The sequence below is a fragment of the Furipterus horrens genome, unplaced genomic scaffold (assembly GCF_987537825.1).
Source record: "Furipterus horrens unplaced genomic scaffold, mFurHor1.1.pri manual_scaffold_1, whole genome shotgun sequence".
Classification (NCBI taxonomy): domain Eukaryota; kingdom Metazoa; phylum Chordata; class Mammalia; order Chiroptera; family Furipteridae; genus Furipterus; species Furipterus horrens.
In genome coordinates this window covers 4,575,107-4,591,191 of record NW_028327171.1, presented here as the reverse complement: position 1 = coordinate 4,591,191, position 16,085 = coordinate 4,575,107, and the positions used below count along the sequence as shown (strand labels likewise).

The window sequence follows — 16,085 nt, the reverse complement described above, 5'->3', positions numbered from 1 at the left end:
TATGTAAATATATATGTGCTTTCCGATGGCCTTAGGCGACCCCTGTGAAAGGGTCGTTCGACCCCCAAAGGGGTCGTGACCTAAAGGTGGAGAACCACTGACCTAGAAGGAGAAATGCAGGTTTTAGAAAATACTGTCGAAGTTCTTTTCCTTCTTTTTTGGTAAATGAGTGGAACCGGAGGTGTGGACAAGAGGGAATGGTGGAGACAGTGCAGACCAGGAGAGTGGAAGGTCGTTGAACAAGGTGGCCCCCGCTCAGGTCCTGCTGCCTTGCTCCAGGTGGGGACACAGGCAGGCAGCGCCGAGGTCCGATTTTTAAGGAGAAAGCCCGGATTTGTAAAGCTCCTGTGAGGGGAAAATAAGAAGAGCCCTTCAAAGAGGAATTTTCCCTCCCCCCTCTGTGTGTTTGTAGGAGGGACATAAGCCACCAGACCCTTCGGAAAGGTCAGACGATGTGCGTGATTTTATAAAAATAAGACCTTTAAAACAGGGAACTTTTGCAAGCCTTTGTCATCCTTTGGGGGGTGACCACGACAGTCTTTGAACTGACCAGAAGTTAGCCAGCTACCTTTTTGCAAACCACTTAGGAGTGTCAGACTTAAAGTTATTTTTACCTTTTTTGGAGCTAAGTGACTTTTAGAAATATACCAGTTAGCAAGTATTTTTAAAAGATACACACGCACCAAAAACAACAATAACAACAAACACTTTGTTTCTTAAAAAAAATTTAAAAAAATTTTTTAATTGTAACCTGAACCTATATTTATTGGTTTTGGAGAGGAAGGGTGGGAGAGAGAGAAACATCAATGGGAGAGAAACATTGATTGGTTGCCTTCTGTATGAGCCCCGGCTGGGGATCGAACCCACAGCCTTTTGGTGCACAGGATCACACTCCACCCAACTTAGCGACCTGACCAGGGCCCCCACTTTGTTTTTCAATGCAAAGATGACATTCTTAAATATGAGCAAAAGGGTAAGTGTTGGATCAAAAGAAACTCACGCTATGAAGAGCCTTGTGAAAATACGTTTGGGACTGTTTCTATCATTAGGTGATTATTATTGCTGAAATTGATGTTACCTTAAAGAAGTACCCACCTTAAAACAAAAACAAAACATTTAAACATTTAAAGATCTTCTAAAAAGTTCCAGTGCATTTTAAAATCCTTTGGCTCAAACAGAAATATATTGTGTAGCCAAATAAAAATACAAAATGAAGCATCTCCCAGTTGGTTCAAAAAAACAACAAATTGACATCAGGGAAGATAGAAATTTACTCATCAAATTTCAACAAAAACTTTTGCTAAATTGGTGGATGAAAGCAAACATGGTGACTCACTTAGTGAGGGGACAGTGTGTTTCATCTGAATATCTCTGTGAGACAGCTTCAGTATTATTAAATTACACATCTACTTAATGAGGGCATGAGGCTTGTAAAATATTCATTAAAATTATATTTAAAATGGTTATGTGATCATGTGTTATCCTTGAACGTCTGTAGCATGTGTGTATTTTATTATGTGCAGAACACAGTAGGGTGACCACATGAAACGCCATCCTTGCAGGTCAGAAAAACTGAGAACCGGCGATTTAAAACGGTTCAGTGTGAGGCGTAAGTGCATCTATGTTAGGATGCGGCTCGGACTCCGGTGATGATGAGGGTACATGCTCCTGTGTGTGAGGCTTGTGCGGGTTTGGGTCTGTCTGCAGCCAACCCAGCCGCCGCCAAAGCCATGGGGTCGCGTCTCCGTCCCTGACACCATGTGGTCTCTCCATAGGGTGGAGGACCTGTGATCCTGTCCCTGGTCATTCCAAAGTGTCCCGTTTTCCTTCTTTGCACTACACTGGCCAAATTCCACGTAACTTAAGGAAAGCATACCGTGCAGCACATTTAAAATTCTGGGGCCGTCAGCATGCAGACGTGTTTGGTTTCTTAATGGTGAGCTGGTGATGGGGCCAGATCTTTTTTCCACAGGAAAACTGATTTATGAAGACGACTGAACAAAGGCAGATGTAATGACTTCAGCTTCGCCCTAAGCATTCCAACAAAGGAGTGTAAGACTCAGCTTCTAGAATTTTTCTGTTAAAACCCAACAAAATAGGAGGCCATTTTAAAGCCTTTTGAAATAAACCCAGGTGAAATTGTTTTTAAGTTTTAAAAAGAGTACTTTAAACAAGTAAAAAAAAACAATAAAATATCTATTTTTAAAAGATTATAGAAACCAAAAGTAACAAAAAATTTTTTAAAGACCCCAAAAAGTAATTTTTTCAAAGGTGGAGCAACAGAACTGACATTCGCTACTTTGGGACAAGAAAGGGGAGCACAAGGGAGAGCGACTTTTACTCTGGAATATAGGTTTTTCTCTACTGTTTGGCAATATCTGTATGTATTTTTCCTATTTTTAAAATATTAATGGATTATTTGAACATTGAGGTTATAAACCATTTTGTTTTCTTATACTTCTTCTGCATTCTTAAAAACAAATATCATTTGAAGAGTTAAATATAAAAACATCCTGATAGACTTTTTAAAACTTTAATTTAGGAACTAATTAAATCTAGAAGTGTCTTACACAAAAAAGGCGATTATCAAACTTTTTTTCTTTCAAAATATTTATTTCAAGTAAAAACAAATGTATTGTGTATAGGAAGACAACCACATGTAAGAAAGTTAAGTAAAATACTTAGAGGAATACACTCATCTGGTCATTCAAATATGAAAGACGGAAAATAATTTTACATTCAGTACTTTGATTGAAAACGATGGGATTCTATTCAAGTAACATGCCAAAAAGTAGTCCCCAACTCAGAATTGCAGGTCTGCTCTCTATTCATACTCATAGCCATGACACAATCGTGGAAATTTTTATCCAGAACTCTCTCCCCAAACTCCGTATCTTTTTATTTCTGTTATTCCAGGAATTATTATTTTGTTTGTTTTTCATAAATGACTTTTTTCAGAATGCCACTAAGCAACCACATCAGCCTTTGAATAGTATCTTTTACGAAAGCAGAAATAGCGAAATAATGCGTCTCAGGGTAAGCGAGAGGCGTGGGACTGATGCACCGTGGAGCCCCGGCCGCAGGACCGCCGGGTGGCTGTGCTGACCAGCCCTGCCTGGTGAGAACCCGTGTGGGCACGAACCTTCGTTCTCTCGGTCCTAGAACCCTCTCTCAGTGGTACACGCATGAGCTTCCCAGAGAAGTCACCCAAGGAAAAGCTGAGGCTGTGCGGGCCCCAGAGGGCCAAGGCCACCCCACCCCTGCCCACCCAGGACACACGCAAAGCGCCCACGCACAGCTGTCCCCTGGAGTGCGTGTGAGGCAGGTCTGGCCTGGGACACCCCATTTATTTGGAGGAGGAGCACTCGGGGCCCCCCGGAGGGTCACCGTGCCCTCTAGGTCTCTGTCCTGGGCAGGTCAGCGGGTCTCCGCCAGGTCCTCCGGGGCCATTTTCCGCCTCCGGGGGAGGCAGCTGGGGGTCTTCCTCGGGCTCCGCATCCTCTGAGTCGGACGCGTCGTCGTAGAAGTGAATGGTGGCTTGCACCGGGAAACTGGCCAGCACTTTCTCCCCAGAACCCTGCAGATATTCTTGGCGCTTGGAAACCGGTAAGTAAAGCCTAATGTTTAAGAAACAAATCCAGCATTAATCAACTGGAAACGGCCCTGAACTCCACCTCGACGATCTTTGTTCCTAGAAGCAACTAACGCCCAGCCTTCCTCTCTGACTTTGCCTTCGCAGCACACAGCACTTTGTACCAAGTCACCGGGAGGCCACTGTGGGCCAAGGCTAAGGGACCCCCACACTAGTTCAGAAATGAGTTATGATCTAAGTGAGCAAATCAATGGGGGGAGGAGGAAACGGAAACAGAGTTCCCAGATTAGGAGGTGCACTCTGACCACAGGAGGCCCCCGCTCACCCCGGTCCTGTTTAGGTGAGGTCCCCAAGCCCGGGGAATGTTGTGGCACTTTGGGCTCTAGAGCAAACTTGACTCTGAAACCCTGGTCTAGAAAAGCAGCAGCTCACCTTTCCGGATGTTGCCATAGAGAAACTATCGGGGTGGGTCCCGGGCTTGGCCGGGATAGAAAATGGCAGCCCTGGCTATTTGTCCAGTAGGAAGAGAGAGAGTGAAAGGAAAGGGAAAAGGAGAAAGACCTCACTTTGGGGACCCTTTGATAATATAAATATATCTGTATATTTTTTAAAAAGAAAAGAAAGAAATATATAAATTTGGAATCTCTACATCCAAGTTTTGTAAATTTAGGATTCTAGTTATACAAAGAAAGTGTGTAAAATGCCCCCTACTCTCTCCATAATCTCGAATCCTTGAACATTTTATGCATTTGTTTGCATTTCCGCCTGTGGTCTTCTGAGGAGGGAGGGATTAGCAATTGATCACTGCTTATTTGCAAAGCTGATTTCAAGTCCCCCTTTTTGGAGAGAGGAGATAAAGGGAGAGAGAAGATACCTTGCTATAAATAATGAATGACGATTGCAACTTAAGATTTCTGATAGATGGGTGATTCCCAACCTTGAGAGGCCATGTGGTAATGTCTGGAGACATTTTTATTGCTGTTGCCACAACTGAGGAGAAGCTACTGGCATGTAGAGGGCAGAGGCCAGGGATGCTGCTATACATTCTACAGTGCCCAGGACATCCTCTAACCTCCAGCAACAAAGAGTGATCCAGTCCCAACAAAGTGCCAGTAATCAACGAACTCTGCAACAGACAGAAAAAAGACTGTATACCTATGACAGTGACATAAGCATGGTATAGAGTTTGGCCACGTTAAAACTTAAGTGTTATGCGGGAGGCCAGTAGTCCGCCTTTATCCTTGGAGGACACATTCCAGGAACCCCCAGTGGATGCCTGAAACCGTGGATAATACCAAACTTTATACATACTATGTTTTTTCCTATATGTACATACATACCTATGGTAAAGTTTAATTTCTAAATTAGGTACAATAGGAGATCAACAATAACTAATCATAAAATTGAATAACTATAACAATATATTGGCCGGGCCGGGTAGCTCAGTAGGTTAGAGTCGTCCCAATGTGCCAAGGTTGTGAGTTCGATCCCACGTCAGGGCACATACAAGAATCAACCAATGATGCATAAATCAGTGGAACAACAAATTGATATTCTTTCTCTCCCTTTCTCTCTCTCTCTCTCAAATCAATAAATAAAAATTAAAAAACAATCAAAAAACCAATATACTATAATAGGTTATGGCTTTGGAGCCATTATTAGGTAAAATGATGAACACAAGCGTTGTGATACCCTAATAGTCGATCTGATAACTGAGAGGGCTACTCAGTGACAAAGGGTCGGAAGGATGACAGTGTGGAGCTGCTGGGCAAAGGGATGACTCATATCCCGGGGCGGGGGACGTGGAAGGGGCAAGATTTCATCATCATTCGTGGAAAGATACACGATGTAAAAGCTGTAAGTTGTGTATTTCTGCATAACCTGAAACCTCAGAAAGTGAAGCCGTAGGCAAGAGGAAGCCACTGTATTTACAGGTGAATGTGAATTTGTAGGATGTCTGGAATTTGCTTTAAAATATTCTACCAACAGATTAAAAAAATGTCTGGATCGGGTGACAGACATGATCAGATCTGAAGAGCGCAGATGACTGCTGAGGCTGGGTGGTGCTGAGCACATGAGGGCTCACTGGACTACTGTTCTCTCCACTTCTGAGCGTGTGTGAAAGTTTCTGTAACAAAACAGTTTTTTTCGGTTTGCAGCACAGGCCTCACCAGTCACTGCGTTTTCACCGAATCTAAAGTTGGGGAGCAGTAGCAGGGCGTCTGCAGGAGGCAGGCCCCGGCAGGCGGTGCAGGGGGATGCACACAGGGCCTGCAAGGGTGGCGGTCCCATGCCACAGCATGCCCTGGGTCACCTGCAGAGTCTATGAAATGCAGGCCCCTGGGCCCTTCCCCAGAACAAGCTCATCAGCACCCCTGGGGGTTTAAAGCTTCCCCTGTGATCCCCCGAGGATTGAAGGCCACTGAAAGAAAGGGTCCTAGGAAAGTTTCCCCCGTCCAAAACTCATTCTGTGACCAGTCACAGGGGCTCCAGATTTCACCTTTAGCCGACCGTGTCCGTGGCTTTGATCACTGCTTCCAGTCTGCCAGGATAATCAGAGCAAAAAGATTCCAGTGCAGAGCTGGAGCACGGACTAGGTTTTTCCTGGTGAAGAAAGTGACGGACAGAAATGGAGACAGAGAAACAGATAAAAACCCTGAGCATGAGCCACCTGCTTCTAAGACTTAAAAGTATGAAGGACAGAGCAGCGAGGGGCTTGCTCCCGCCGGGACCGTGGAAGCCCCTGAGAGTGGAGGACAGCCGTGGGGCTGCCACCCAGCCCTTTGTTCGGTCAGCACGTCAGCGTCGAAGGTCTGCTTTGCCTTCGACAGCACATTAACATCTCCCAGGAGGGAACTAGAAGTGGACCTAAACAGCTAAGTAACTAAGTAAGCATGCTTAGATGGCTCGTAATCCATTAAAGTTAACACAAGGCCCAATATGTAATAAGAGGTATTAAACAAAAGCTATGAAGAAAAGACAGGCCAATTCCAACTTGCAGCTGAAACACAGACTGAATGAATAAATGAACGGATTCCAGAAATCCCGCAAAAGCACAACCCACGGACACAGATATGGGGATTGACTGAGGGAGGGGACAAGATAGGGTTGAGTGGAGGTGGGGAAAGGGGGAAAAATAGGAAGAACTGTAATATTTAATATATATATATATATATTTGCTAATATCCTCTTTAAAAAAAAATCCTTGAAGCTCCTTAGGATAATAGTAACTAAATAATATTGGAGAATACGAATTACTTTGCACTTTGTTGAAAACGTATGCAGCAGAAGGCACTAAAGTGTATTAACGCTTATATTGAAAGGAAATCCTGCATCTCTTACTGTGACGTCATGTTACCTTACAGGATGCTGAAACCCAAAGGCCCCCTTTGATCCAGAAGTTTCTTGGTCACCCCCAGGTTCAAGCTGTAAAGACAGACACATAGAAAGACAGACAGTCAAGGAGCCTCTGAAGACGCATGCTGAACCTTCAAAAAACACCATCTAAGCGGCCTGTCCTTGTTAGTGGCAGCAGCGACTTTAGAGACAGTTTAAACGTCCCAGCAGTCCTCAGGAAGCCCTTCTTCCTACACGGTTGCCAGGGATGTCCAGGGCACTGTGAGGGGTCTGAAGATGGGCAGGGGGGCCCGCCGCAGTCCCTCCATTCATGCGTTTGAAATCCAGTGCGGGGACACACAACTGCCTCTGACTCCGCTAAAGCGACAGGGTGGGTGGCCTAGAGGAAGGGAGGAACATGGGTCCTGACATCTTCCAGGAAATGGCCTCCTTTGCAGGGCCGGCAAGTAGCCAGGAGGGAAATGGAACACAGGTCAGCAAAGGTTTAGGCTGTCATTCGCTGTTCCCCGGAAGGGGGCGGGGAGACAGCTCCCCAGGGGATTTGGGGGCACCCAGCGGGGGAGCGTGACTCCATTCAGGGCAAGGCCCTAAAGCCTTCCCTAAAAATTTCTCGGGAAATGCACAGCAGGGCTCCGGAGCCGAGGAATTCTCCGCTTTGTCGGGAGAGGGCGCTGGTGAGCAGGAAGCATTCCCTTCCCGCGCGGGACTGCGCTCCTGCGGCTGGGGCTCCCGGGGACCGTGCCCGGTGCCCCTGCTGACAGTCGCCCGCCGCTGGCCTCTCCGTCCCAACAAATGAGCTCTGCAAAGACCGGCCCGGGGGAAGCGAGGCAGCGAGCTCCACGGCCCCACGGAACACCCACCCCCCAGAAAAAAATCCATGGACACAACTGCTTCACCCAGTGTGCCATGTGGATGATCAACTAGAATGTCGCTGCCGCTTAACACTTTTGTTCTGCAATCTTCATTTTTCTCACAAATGGCCCCCTCTTGCCTTACCTTAGCAAGTATGCTATAGTATTTTTATTCTGGCAACTGACAGGCTCCGTATACATTTCATTTAAAAGAAAATTGGGTAATGGTAAATTTCTGTATTCTCTCTCTCCCCAGGCAGGACCTTTTAAGTCTTATGTTTAAGCGGGGTGGAGGTGGGCAAAGGGAGAAAAAGTGGGGCCAACTGTAATAACATAAACCATAAAATAAAAATGAAAAAAGGTCTGTTTACGAACTTAAGTTTGAATGCCGAAGAAGGAATTATTTTTCATTACTTAGACATTGCATGAGTTTAATAATAATTTGGGCTACAAAATCATATTTCTTGTTAGTTTGATATTGCTTCATATTTTAAATCATAGAAACTGATTTTAAATTTCCATTTTTCACACTAATTTTAAAAAGTAGTCTGGGTCTGCTTTCCTGCACTTGAGTTTCTTATATTACAAATAACTGCACACTAAGCCATATGCGACCTGTGTTATGTAAATTAGATACATGATTCTTACTAGTCTAATTAACTTCAGCATTTTTAAAAAACTCATGCATTTATGTTTTAAAATATAACAAGGAAAGGTAAATTCCATGAAAGCAACTCATTACTTGAATAACTATAAAACAATTTAGTTACCACTGCAGGAAATAAAAGAATAGTGGTGGTGGCGATTAATCTTCGCCCACAATGCCCTCCACTGGAGTGTGTTTGCTCAGACGGTAGGAGTTACCCCAGCAGCGCTTGCAGACAAGGTTGAAAGTGCTTCCGAAAGGGCCAGAGAGCGGGAGCGGGCTGTTAACCACATCTTCTGGGCGCCCAGACTGGCCTCTGCCCTTATTTGCACTGTGGGACCTGCCCAGTGCTAATGGCGCACTCATCCTTCTTCTGAGGCAAGGGCGGAGGCAGCCTTCTCCTGGCCTCTCCCTACCTGCTGGTTTGCAAAGGATTAAAAAAAAAGAACCAACACAGAAGAAATTGCTTATAATGCCCATGAAACAGCGGCGCTGGAGTGGCTTTGCTTTCCAAGAAAGGAGAAGCAAGCAGGAGCCCAGTCTCCGGAGCCTGGGTCTGATCAGCATCGCTCCCCAGGCTCTAACTGCAGACCGTCTGCATTAGATGACTAAGGGAGGGCCGCCCGAGGGGCTTTTCACGGTCCCTTATTTCAGAGATGGTGCCGTTTTTTGACTGAACTGGTGGATACCTACAACACCCACACTTGACCTTACCTGGCTTCCAGCTCTGGTCCGATCAGCATCTCGGGTGGTTAGGGTCCAAGGTCTCCATGGTGTGGGGCTGGAATGGCAGTGACCAGGAGTTAACCCCAGAATCCTCTGCTGTCTTTTAAAATTATGTCATGAGAGTTATCATTCTTATCATTTCTACTGTGTGCCTGAAAAAAGTCCCCAGTCTGTACGTACAGAGTGCCAAGTGTGATTTCCCTCCTGCCGCATTCCCAGTTCTGCGCCTTCACTGACCTTTGAGAAGTCCCAGATCTGATACACTTATCAGGAGACACGTTAGTTGAGGAATTTCTCTCCCTGCCTGGCTGGATTCTTCAGTTCAGATTCCCTCCCATCGCTGGTTACTTTGTCGCTCATTAATTCCAATGACACCCCCTCGGGTTATGAAGGACCTTGACTGCAGAGATTCTTCTCCACATGGTATCGGATACCATGCCCGAAGGAGAGTCGGTTTCTCCTCTCTGGCTGCGTGGCCACCTAGCCCGTTCCACACTTTCCCCGCCTACTTGGTTTCCTTAAACTTAACTACCTTGAAAAGGGCTGGCGCACAGGGTAGCGATCGCTGAGCCTCAAAACAGCGCCGAGACTGTCACTAAGATTGTGACAGTCAACGTGAAGGGATCCCCGCGCAAGGCTCATTGAGAGGAACGGAGACAGCAACGTTCCCTGCCAGGTGGATTTGAGATCTATAAACGGAAGCGTTGGCCCGTTTCCTTGGGGAAACCTCCTGGACCTCCACGCTTCAGAGCTGTGCGCTGGAACCAAGACGACTCTGCGTCCCTGTCTCTGGCTACGGAACTTGCCCTGCGTCCCGGTGAGATTCTGGGACTCAGCGCCCGAGCATCCCGCTCCCAGCACCGTGCGCCACGAGCCTCCGGAAGTGCCCCACCAGGCCACAGGGACACCCTCACCTCTCGGGCCCGCGCGGCGGCGGGGGCCCCCGGGGACCGTCCGCGGGGCAATGACAGAGGCGACTCCGCGTCTCCCGGGCTCCTGCCGCCGCCTCTGGTCTCATGGTGCCCTCGGAGCCCGCGCCCCTCCAGCGGCGCCCGGGATTCAGCTCGAGCGAGGGTGTTCACCTACCCGTGCGCTTGGCGCCAGGTTTAAAAACCGGGACTGAGAGGGGAGGGGACACGGGAAATCGGAGGGGGTGGGAAGGGCAAGGGAGTTGTTCCAGGAGGGGACAGAGGGGACTGGAGAGGGGGAGGGGACAAGAAAATCTCCAGGAGGGTGCGCTGCGACTAGACTGGGGTGGGGTGGTGGATATCGAGGAGGGGACTCGGGAAGCCTGGGGCAAGGGTGGGGAGGGGACAAAGGAAACCTAGGGAGGGTCACCAGGGGCGGGGACCAGGAAGCTGGTGGAAGGGACAGCGGGAAGTGACAGGAGAAGCCCGAGGAGGAGGACATGTGGGGGCGGGGCTGTGGGAGTTCCTGTCGTGGGTCCTCTCTTCGGGGGGGTTCAGGGTGCTGGGTGCTCGCTGAGTGGCCTCCCCCGTCGTGTGTGGGATAGGAGGGCCCGTGGATCCTTCCCACCCTTTTGGTGTTCCCCGCGGTCCTGGGGGTTCTGAGTGAGCATCTTGGTCCCCAGATTTAGGGGAATCTCACATCCACCACTTTAAAGCAGTCTCGGGATTTTGACAGCGGCTATCAAACCTCAGGACCGCGTGGATCCGCCCTGCCTTCGGTGTGGACCGCAAGCGCCCGGGATGCCCCGTCGGTGATTCTCGAACTGGGTGGAGGGTCATGGAGAGGAGAGCGAGATGAGCAGAGCACCCTTCCCACCCATGGGCGCCTTGGAAAAGAATGTGGCTTTTCACGGAGGTGGGATTTTCCACGGGTTAGTGCCCATCCAGGTTTAGATGGCAGCCGGGGACACTTCCCAGGCTGCAGGGCTCGCCTGGTGCGCGGGGGCGCAGCGTCAGGGTGGGCGCAGCGCTGGGGATCAGCAGTGCCAGGCCGAGGACAAGGAAGGCTTCGGGGCGGCCTCCAAGCACTGAGGCCTCGCTCCAAGCGTCTGCGCGCCCCACCGACCCTGCGGTCTCTAAATCAACAAGCTTCAAAAATTAACATGTCTCCACTGTTTCTTTGAAGAGCAACATATTTAGACAACAATTAAAGGTGAAGTGGGTGTGTGTGTGTTAATAAATAACCTAATTTTTGTGTAAAGTTTTATACAAATTATTTAAAAGACACAATGTAACTGAGGGGCAGGAGCAGTAAAGGAACATTAGGAGGCACACTGCAACAATGAGATACCATATTTACCCTGCCGAAGTAGAAAAGATCTCATAAAGGAAGCGTGGGCAAATATGGTCACCTCTTGGCCCAGTAATTCTACTTCCTTGTTATACTAAAAATTATAACCCAAAAGATGTATTTCCAAATGGGGACAAGATGTATTTAATCACAGGGAGGTGTTCATTGTAGTGTTATTTATAGTGTTGAAAAACCCATCTAACAATATGGCAACGATTACATGAGTACTGGTGGGATATTATGCAGCTAATAAAAATGTTTACTGAGTTTTGAACAGCATGGGAAAATGTACATACTATGATGTCAAAAGAATGAAATTGTATGAGTAGGATCCAAACTATACAGAGAAGACACATGTCAAAACAAGTGGCCACTGAGTACTAGGATTACCAAGGATTTAAGGCAACAAATGTTTTCTAGATTTTCAACAATAAACATATATTTCTTTTTTTTTTTGTAGTAAAACACCTGCACTGTTTTGCCACCAACACCACCACCCAGGACGTTTGGGGCTCAGCACCATTAAGCACTCACTCCCCACTCCCCTCTCCCTCCGCCCCTGGCTGCCAGCTTTCTGCTTTCTGTCTGGACTGGACTGTCCCAGGCACTGCATTTAACTGGACTCATCTGTCCCTTTGTGGAGTGCATGTTAACATTATAAATTATCCACATTCTCCTCACCTCGGCCCTGCGAATAGGCATTATCTTCATTTTACAGAGTAAGGAACTGGGGTTCAAAAAAGTTAAATAAAGTCCCCATCTGGTTAGAGAGCCAGCACTGATGCCCCTTTGGGGTGCTAGGGCTTTGGAAACTGGATGCCACTCAGAATCAAATTAAAGGCAAAAGAACCCAATCCGGCTCCTGCACACTCAGGTTTGTCTTTTTTTGGTTTTGCTTTGTTTTCTTCTGCCAAGAACACGTAAGGCCGCAATGGCTAAAGCTGGGACAGTTTGAGCAACAAAAATAAAGTAGTATGGACTCATAACCCAAAGTGTAAAATAAGTATCAATGAGCTCATACTAATATCAATAAATATGGAAGAAGTGAATAAATGGGAGACGACGCAAGTCTCCTTCACAGATGAGTTCCCGATGATTTATGTACTCTACCCTCAAGGAGCTGTGGCCTAACTCCACAAACCATCCTTAAAATCATTAACTGTGCATGTTTTTGATGAATATGAATTTAATGAAAAATGAATTCATTAGTAGTATAGAATAAAGGTATCGTGGATTTTTTTTCAGTTATTTCTTCAATTAGAATAACTAAAATACAATAAAAGGAACACGCTGCTATTGAGATCATTGGGAATTCAGTGGACTTTTGGGTTATAATTACTTCTCAGACTTAAACTTTTGGGGGTTCAGTGAAGGTCTTTGTAAGAGGAAGTAATTTGGCGAAGGGTATAGAAATCATAAGGAACTTTTAATTCAGCCCATGCTTTATAAACTGGGAAAAACCTGTGTAACTTCAAGTGTGTGCATTCCTGCCTGGGAGGTGATGTGTGAAACAGATACAACTGAGGTTCTATTTCTTTCTGTGCTCCCTTTAATTAAAACGTCTTTTTCTCATGCTGACTTTCAGTTGTTGCTTAGAAACAAAGAGTAGAGATGTTAACTCTCAGGGTTTCCGGCTGGCCTAGGAGGAGGGTACCAAAAGTCAAAACATCTCAGAGGGCAGAATATTTTTACATAAACAGTGTTGAAGACAAGCAGGGAAGACCATTTCCTTTCCTTCTGTTTCGGCAGACCCCGCTTCCTGTTACCCGCTCCGCAAAGGCCTCTGCAGCTCTGAAAGCCGATTTCGGACCTAGGAGATGTTTTCATTGCTGTTGATATTGTTATTTGTTAAAAGATTTTTTTTAGAGACAAAAAAAAAAAATGTTTGATCCATGGGAGTAAGATATATTTGGTATTTTGGTTGTTAAGGATTTATTTTTATTTTTAAAAATTGTGGAAGTTACAAACAACATAAAATTTCCATTTTAACCATTTTTACGTGTTTTGAAGCGTCCGGCTCAGTGGCATGAAGCACATTCGCAATGTTGTGCAGCCGCCACTACTGTCAGTCCCAAGAACTTTTTTATCTTCCTAAACTGAAACTGTACCCATCAAACATTAACTCCCATTTCTCCCTCCCTCTGCCCTGGTCACCTTTGTTCTAGTTTCTGTTGTATGAATTTGATTATTCTCAGGACCTCATATAAGTGGGATTATACAGTATTTGTCCTTCTGTGACTTGCTGATTTCATTTAGCGTAATGACCTCACGGTTCTTCTATGTTGTAGCGTGTGTCACAATGCCCTTCCTTTTCAGGACTGGATAATATTCCACTGTATGCATGTACCACTTTGTTTATCCGTCCATCTCATGATGTAACAGAACCCCTGGGCTTCTCCGATTGAAACCCACGGGCTGTTTAGTTAGGGGCCTGATTGCCAGCTGCCAGAATTACAACTCTCAATACCAGAGTTTGGTGAAAAGAAAAAGAATTATTTATTTGCATATAACTCTGCCTCCCCCTCCCAGACCTGGCCAGTCTTAGTGTTACAGAAACAGGGGAGTCCAAAAACAAACCCCAGAGTTTGCGGCTGGGAGATAGGGAGCAGGAAGCAGCTTTCAGGATGCCCTTGCATGCCTGGAGCTAGTGGCCGGAAACATTGTTGCAAAGATCCGCTTTACTTCCAAGACTCAGGAAGATGGGAGGGGTCTTGGACTGTGGGCTGGTAGGGAAGAAGCAGACAGAGCCTACGTGGGTTCTGTGAATGGTCAGAACTCTTTGCAACACCCACTGTGAGAGGACGCAGGGGGAGAGAGGAGGCAGGGAGGGAGAGAGAAGCAGCTGCGGACATTTTGGGCTGGCTCTGGCTCTAGGAGGCTCTCTCTCCCAGGCTCTCTCTGGCCCTCACGCCCTCACTCTGGCTCTTGTGGGCTCCCTCCATGTGGCTTGGAGAAGGAGTCTCCAGGCGGCTTTAAGAAGGAGAGGAGATCCATGTGGTTTGCAGGAAGAAGGCAGTTTGCAAGGAGGCTGAGAATCCAGGCGGTCCTGCATTGAAAGCTGAAGGGCACCACAGCAGAGAAAGGACCTCCCCAATCAGAACTGAGTGATTGGCAGCTACTGGTAAAGCCGAACTGTGCCTAGGAAGTAGGGAAACGGTGTTTCTGACTTTCCTAAGACTGGCCAGGTCTGGGAGGGGGAGGCAGGACTTTGTGTAAAAAACAATTCTTTTTCTTTTCACCAAACTCTTGTATTAAGAGTTATGATTCTGGCGGCGGGCAATCGGGCCCCTAACTAAACAGCCCGTGGGTTCTGTTTCAATTGGAGCAGCCCAAGGGTTCTGTTACACTAGGAAAGTCAGAAACACCGGTTCCCTACTTCCCAGGCACAGTTCAGCTTTACCAGTAGCTGCCAATCACTCAGTTCCGATTGGGGAGGTCCTTTCTGTGCTGTGGTGCCCTCCAGCTCTCAATGCAGGACCGCCTGGATTCTCAGCCCCCTTGCAAACTGCCTTCTTCCTGCAAATCACATGGATCTCCTCTCCTCAAAACTGCATGGCAAGAGCCTCTTCTTAAAGCAGCCTGGAGGCCCCCTCCTCCAAGCCACATGGAGGGAGCACCTGAGCTAAAATGTCCGCAGCTGCTTATCTATCCCCAACTGCGTCCTCTCACGCACTGGGTGTCGCAAGCAGTCCTGACCATTCACAGAACCCTACGCAGGCTCTGTAGGCTCCTTCCGTACCAGCCCACCGTCCAAGACCCCTCCCATCTTCCTGAGCCTTGGAAGTTTCAGAGCGGATCTTTGTGCAACAAAGTTTCAGCCACTAGCCCCAGGCATGCAAGGGCATCCTGAAAGCTGCTTCCTTTCTCCTATCTCCCCGCCGCAAACTCGGGTTTGCTTTTGGACTCCCCTGTTTCTGTAACAATGAGGGACGCTAGGGTTGCTTCCACCTCTTGGCTACTATGAATAGTGCTGTTAGGGACAGCACCCACAGGAGATGCTGCTTTCAATTCTTTGGGTTACATATTGAGAAGTCAAATTGCTAGATTAAATATACTCACTTTTGAACCATTATTTTAAGGCTTCAGTTTGTTTTTGAGAGAAGACTTTCAACAGGGATCTGTATTCAAGGTGTGAAAGAGGGGAAGATGGCTTCTAACCAAGCTTCTCTCTGTGACCGTGGACCTCTGTAGCTTCACTGTGTGGTAGCTGAGGTCCTCGTCCTCCCTCCGCTACGCCGGGGCCACAGCAGTGGCTGCAAGCCCCTCCCTGATCTTCTGCACCGTCTTCCCCACTGACTGCACCTGCTGCTGGCTCTCCTGCCCACCCTCCGCTGGAGCCCCCGGCCTCTGGACTCCTTTTGGACCAGGAATGGCCCAGACACACTAGCCCTTCAGGGCCTCTGCCTGAAACTCCATCCTTCCAGATATCTTCGTGCTCTCCCCTGACCTTCTTCAGGTCTTTACTCAAGTGTCCCCTGAGGATGATGCTTCCTCTGGACACCTGTTTAAAGTCTCTCTGACACTCACACACACACACACACACGCACACACACACACCCTCCCTCCTAGGCCTGTCCTTTCTTTCCTCTTCCATTTTCCTCTGCAGTACCTATCACATAAAACATACTCTATTTGTATCTACTCATTTTATATA

General features: G+C 47.2%; 1 protein-coding gene across 1 annotated transcript; it reads right to left on the bottom strand.

The window, feature by feature from the left end:
- Positions 1 to 2,647: 2,647 nt before the first annotated feature.
- Positions 2,648 to 10,232, bottom strand: RIPPLY3 (ripply transcriptional repressor 3). Its single transcript, XM_090271712.1, has 4 exons — positions 10,087 to 10,232; positions 9,161 to 9,227; positions 6,951 to 7,018; positions 2,648 to 3,617 (listed from the first exon to the last, which is right to left on the bottom strand). Exons 1-4 carry the CDS (start codon positions 10,188 to 10,190, stop codon positions 3,347 to 3,349), a joined length of 510 nt encoding a protein of 169 aa, XP_090127838.1. The 5' UTR covers positions 10,191 to 10,232; the 3' UTR covers positions 2,648 to 3,346.
- Between the last annotated feature and the right edge of the window lie 5,853 nt (positions 10,233 to 16,085).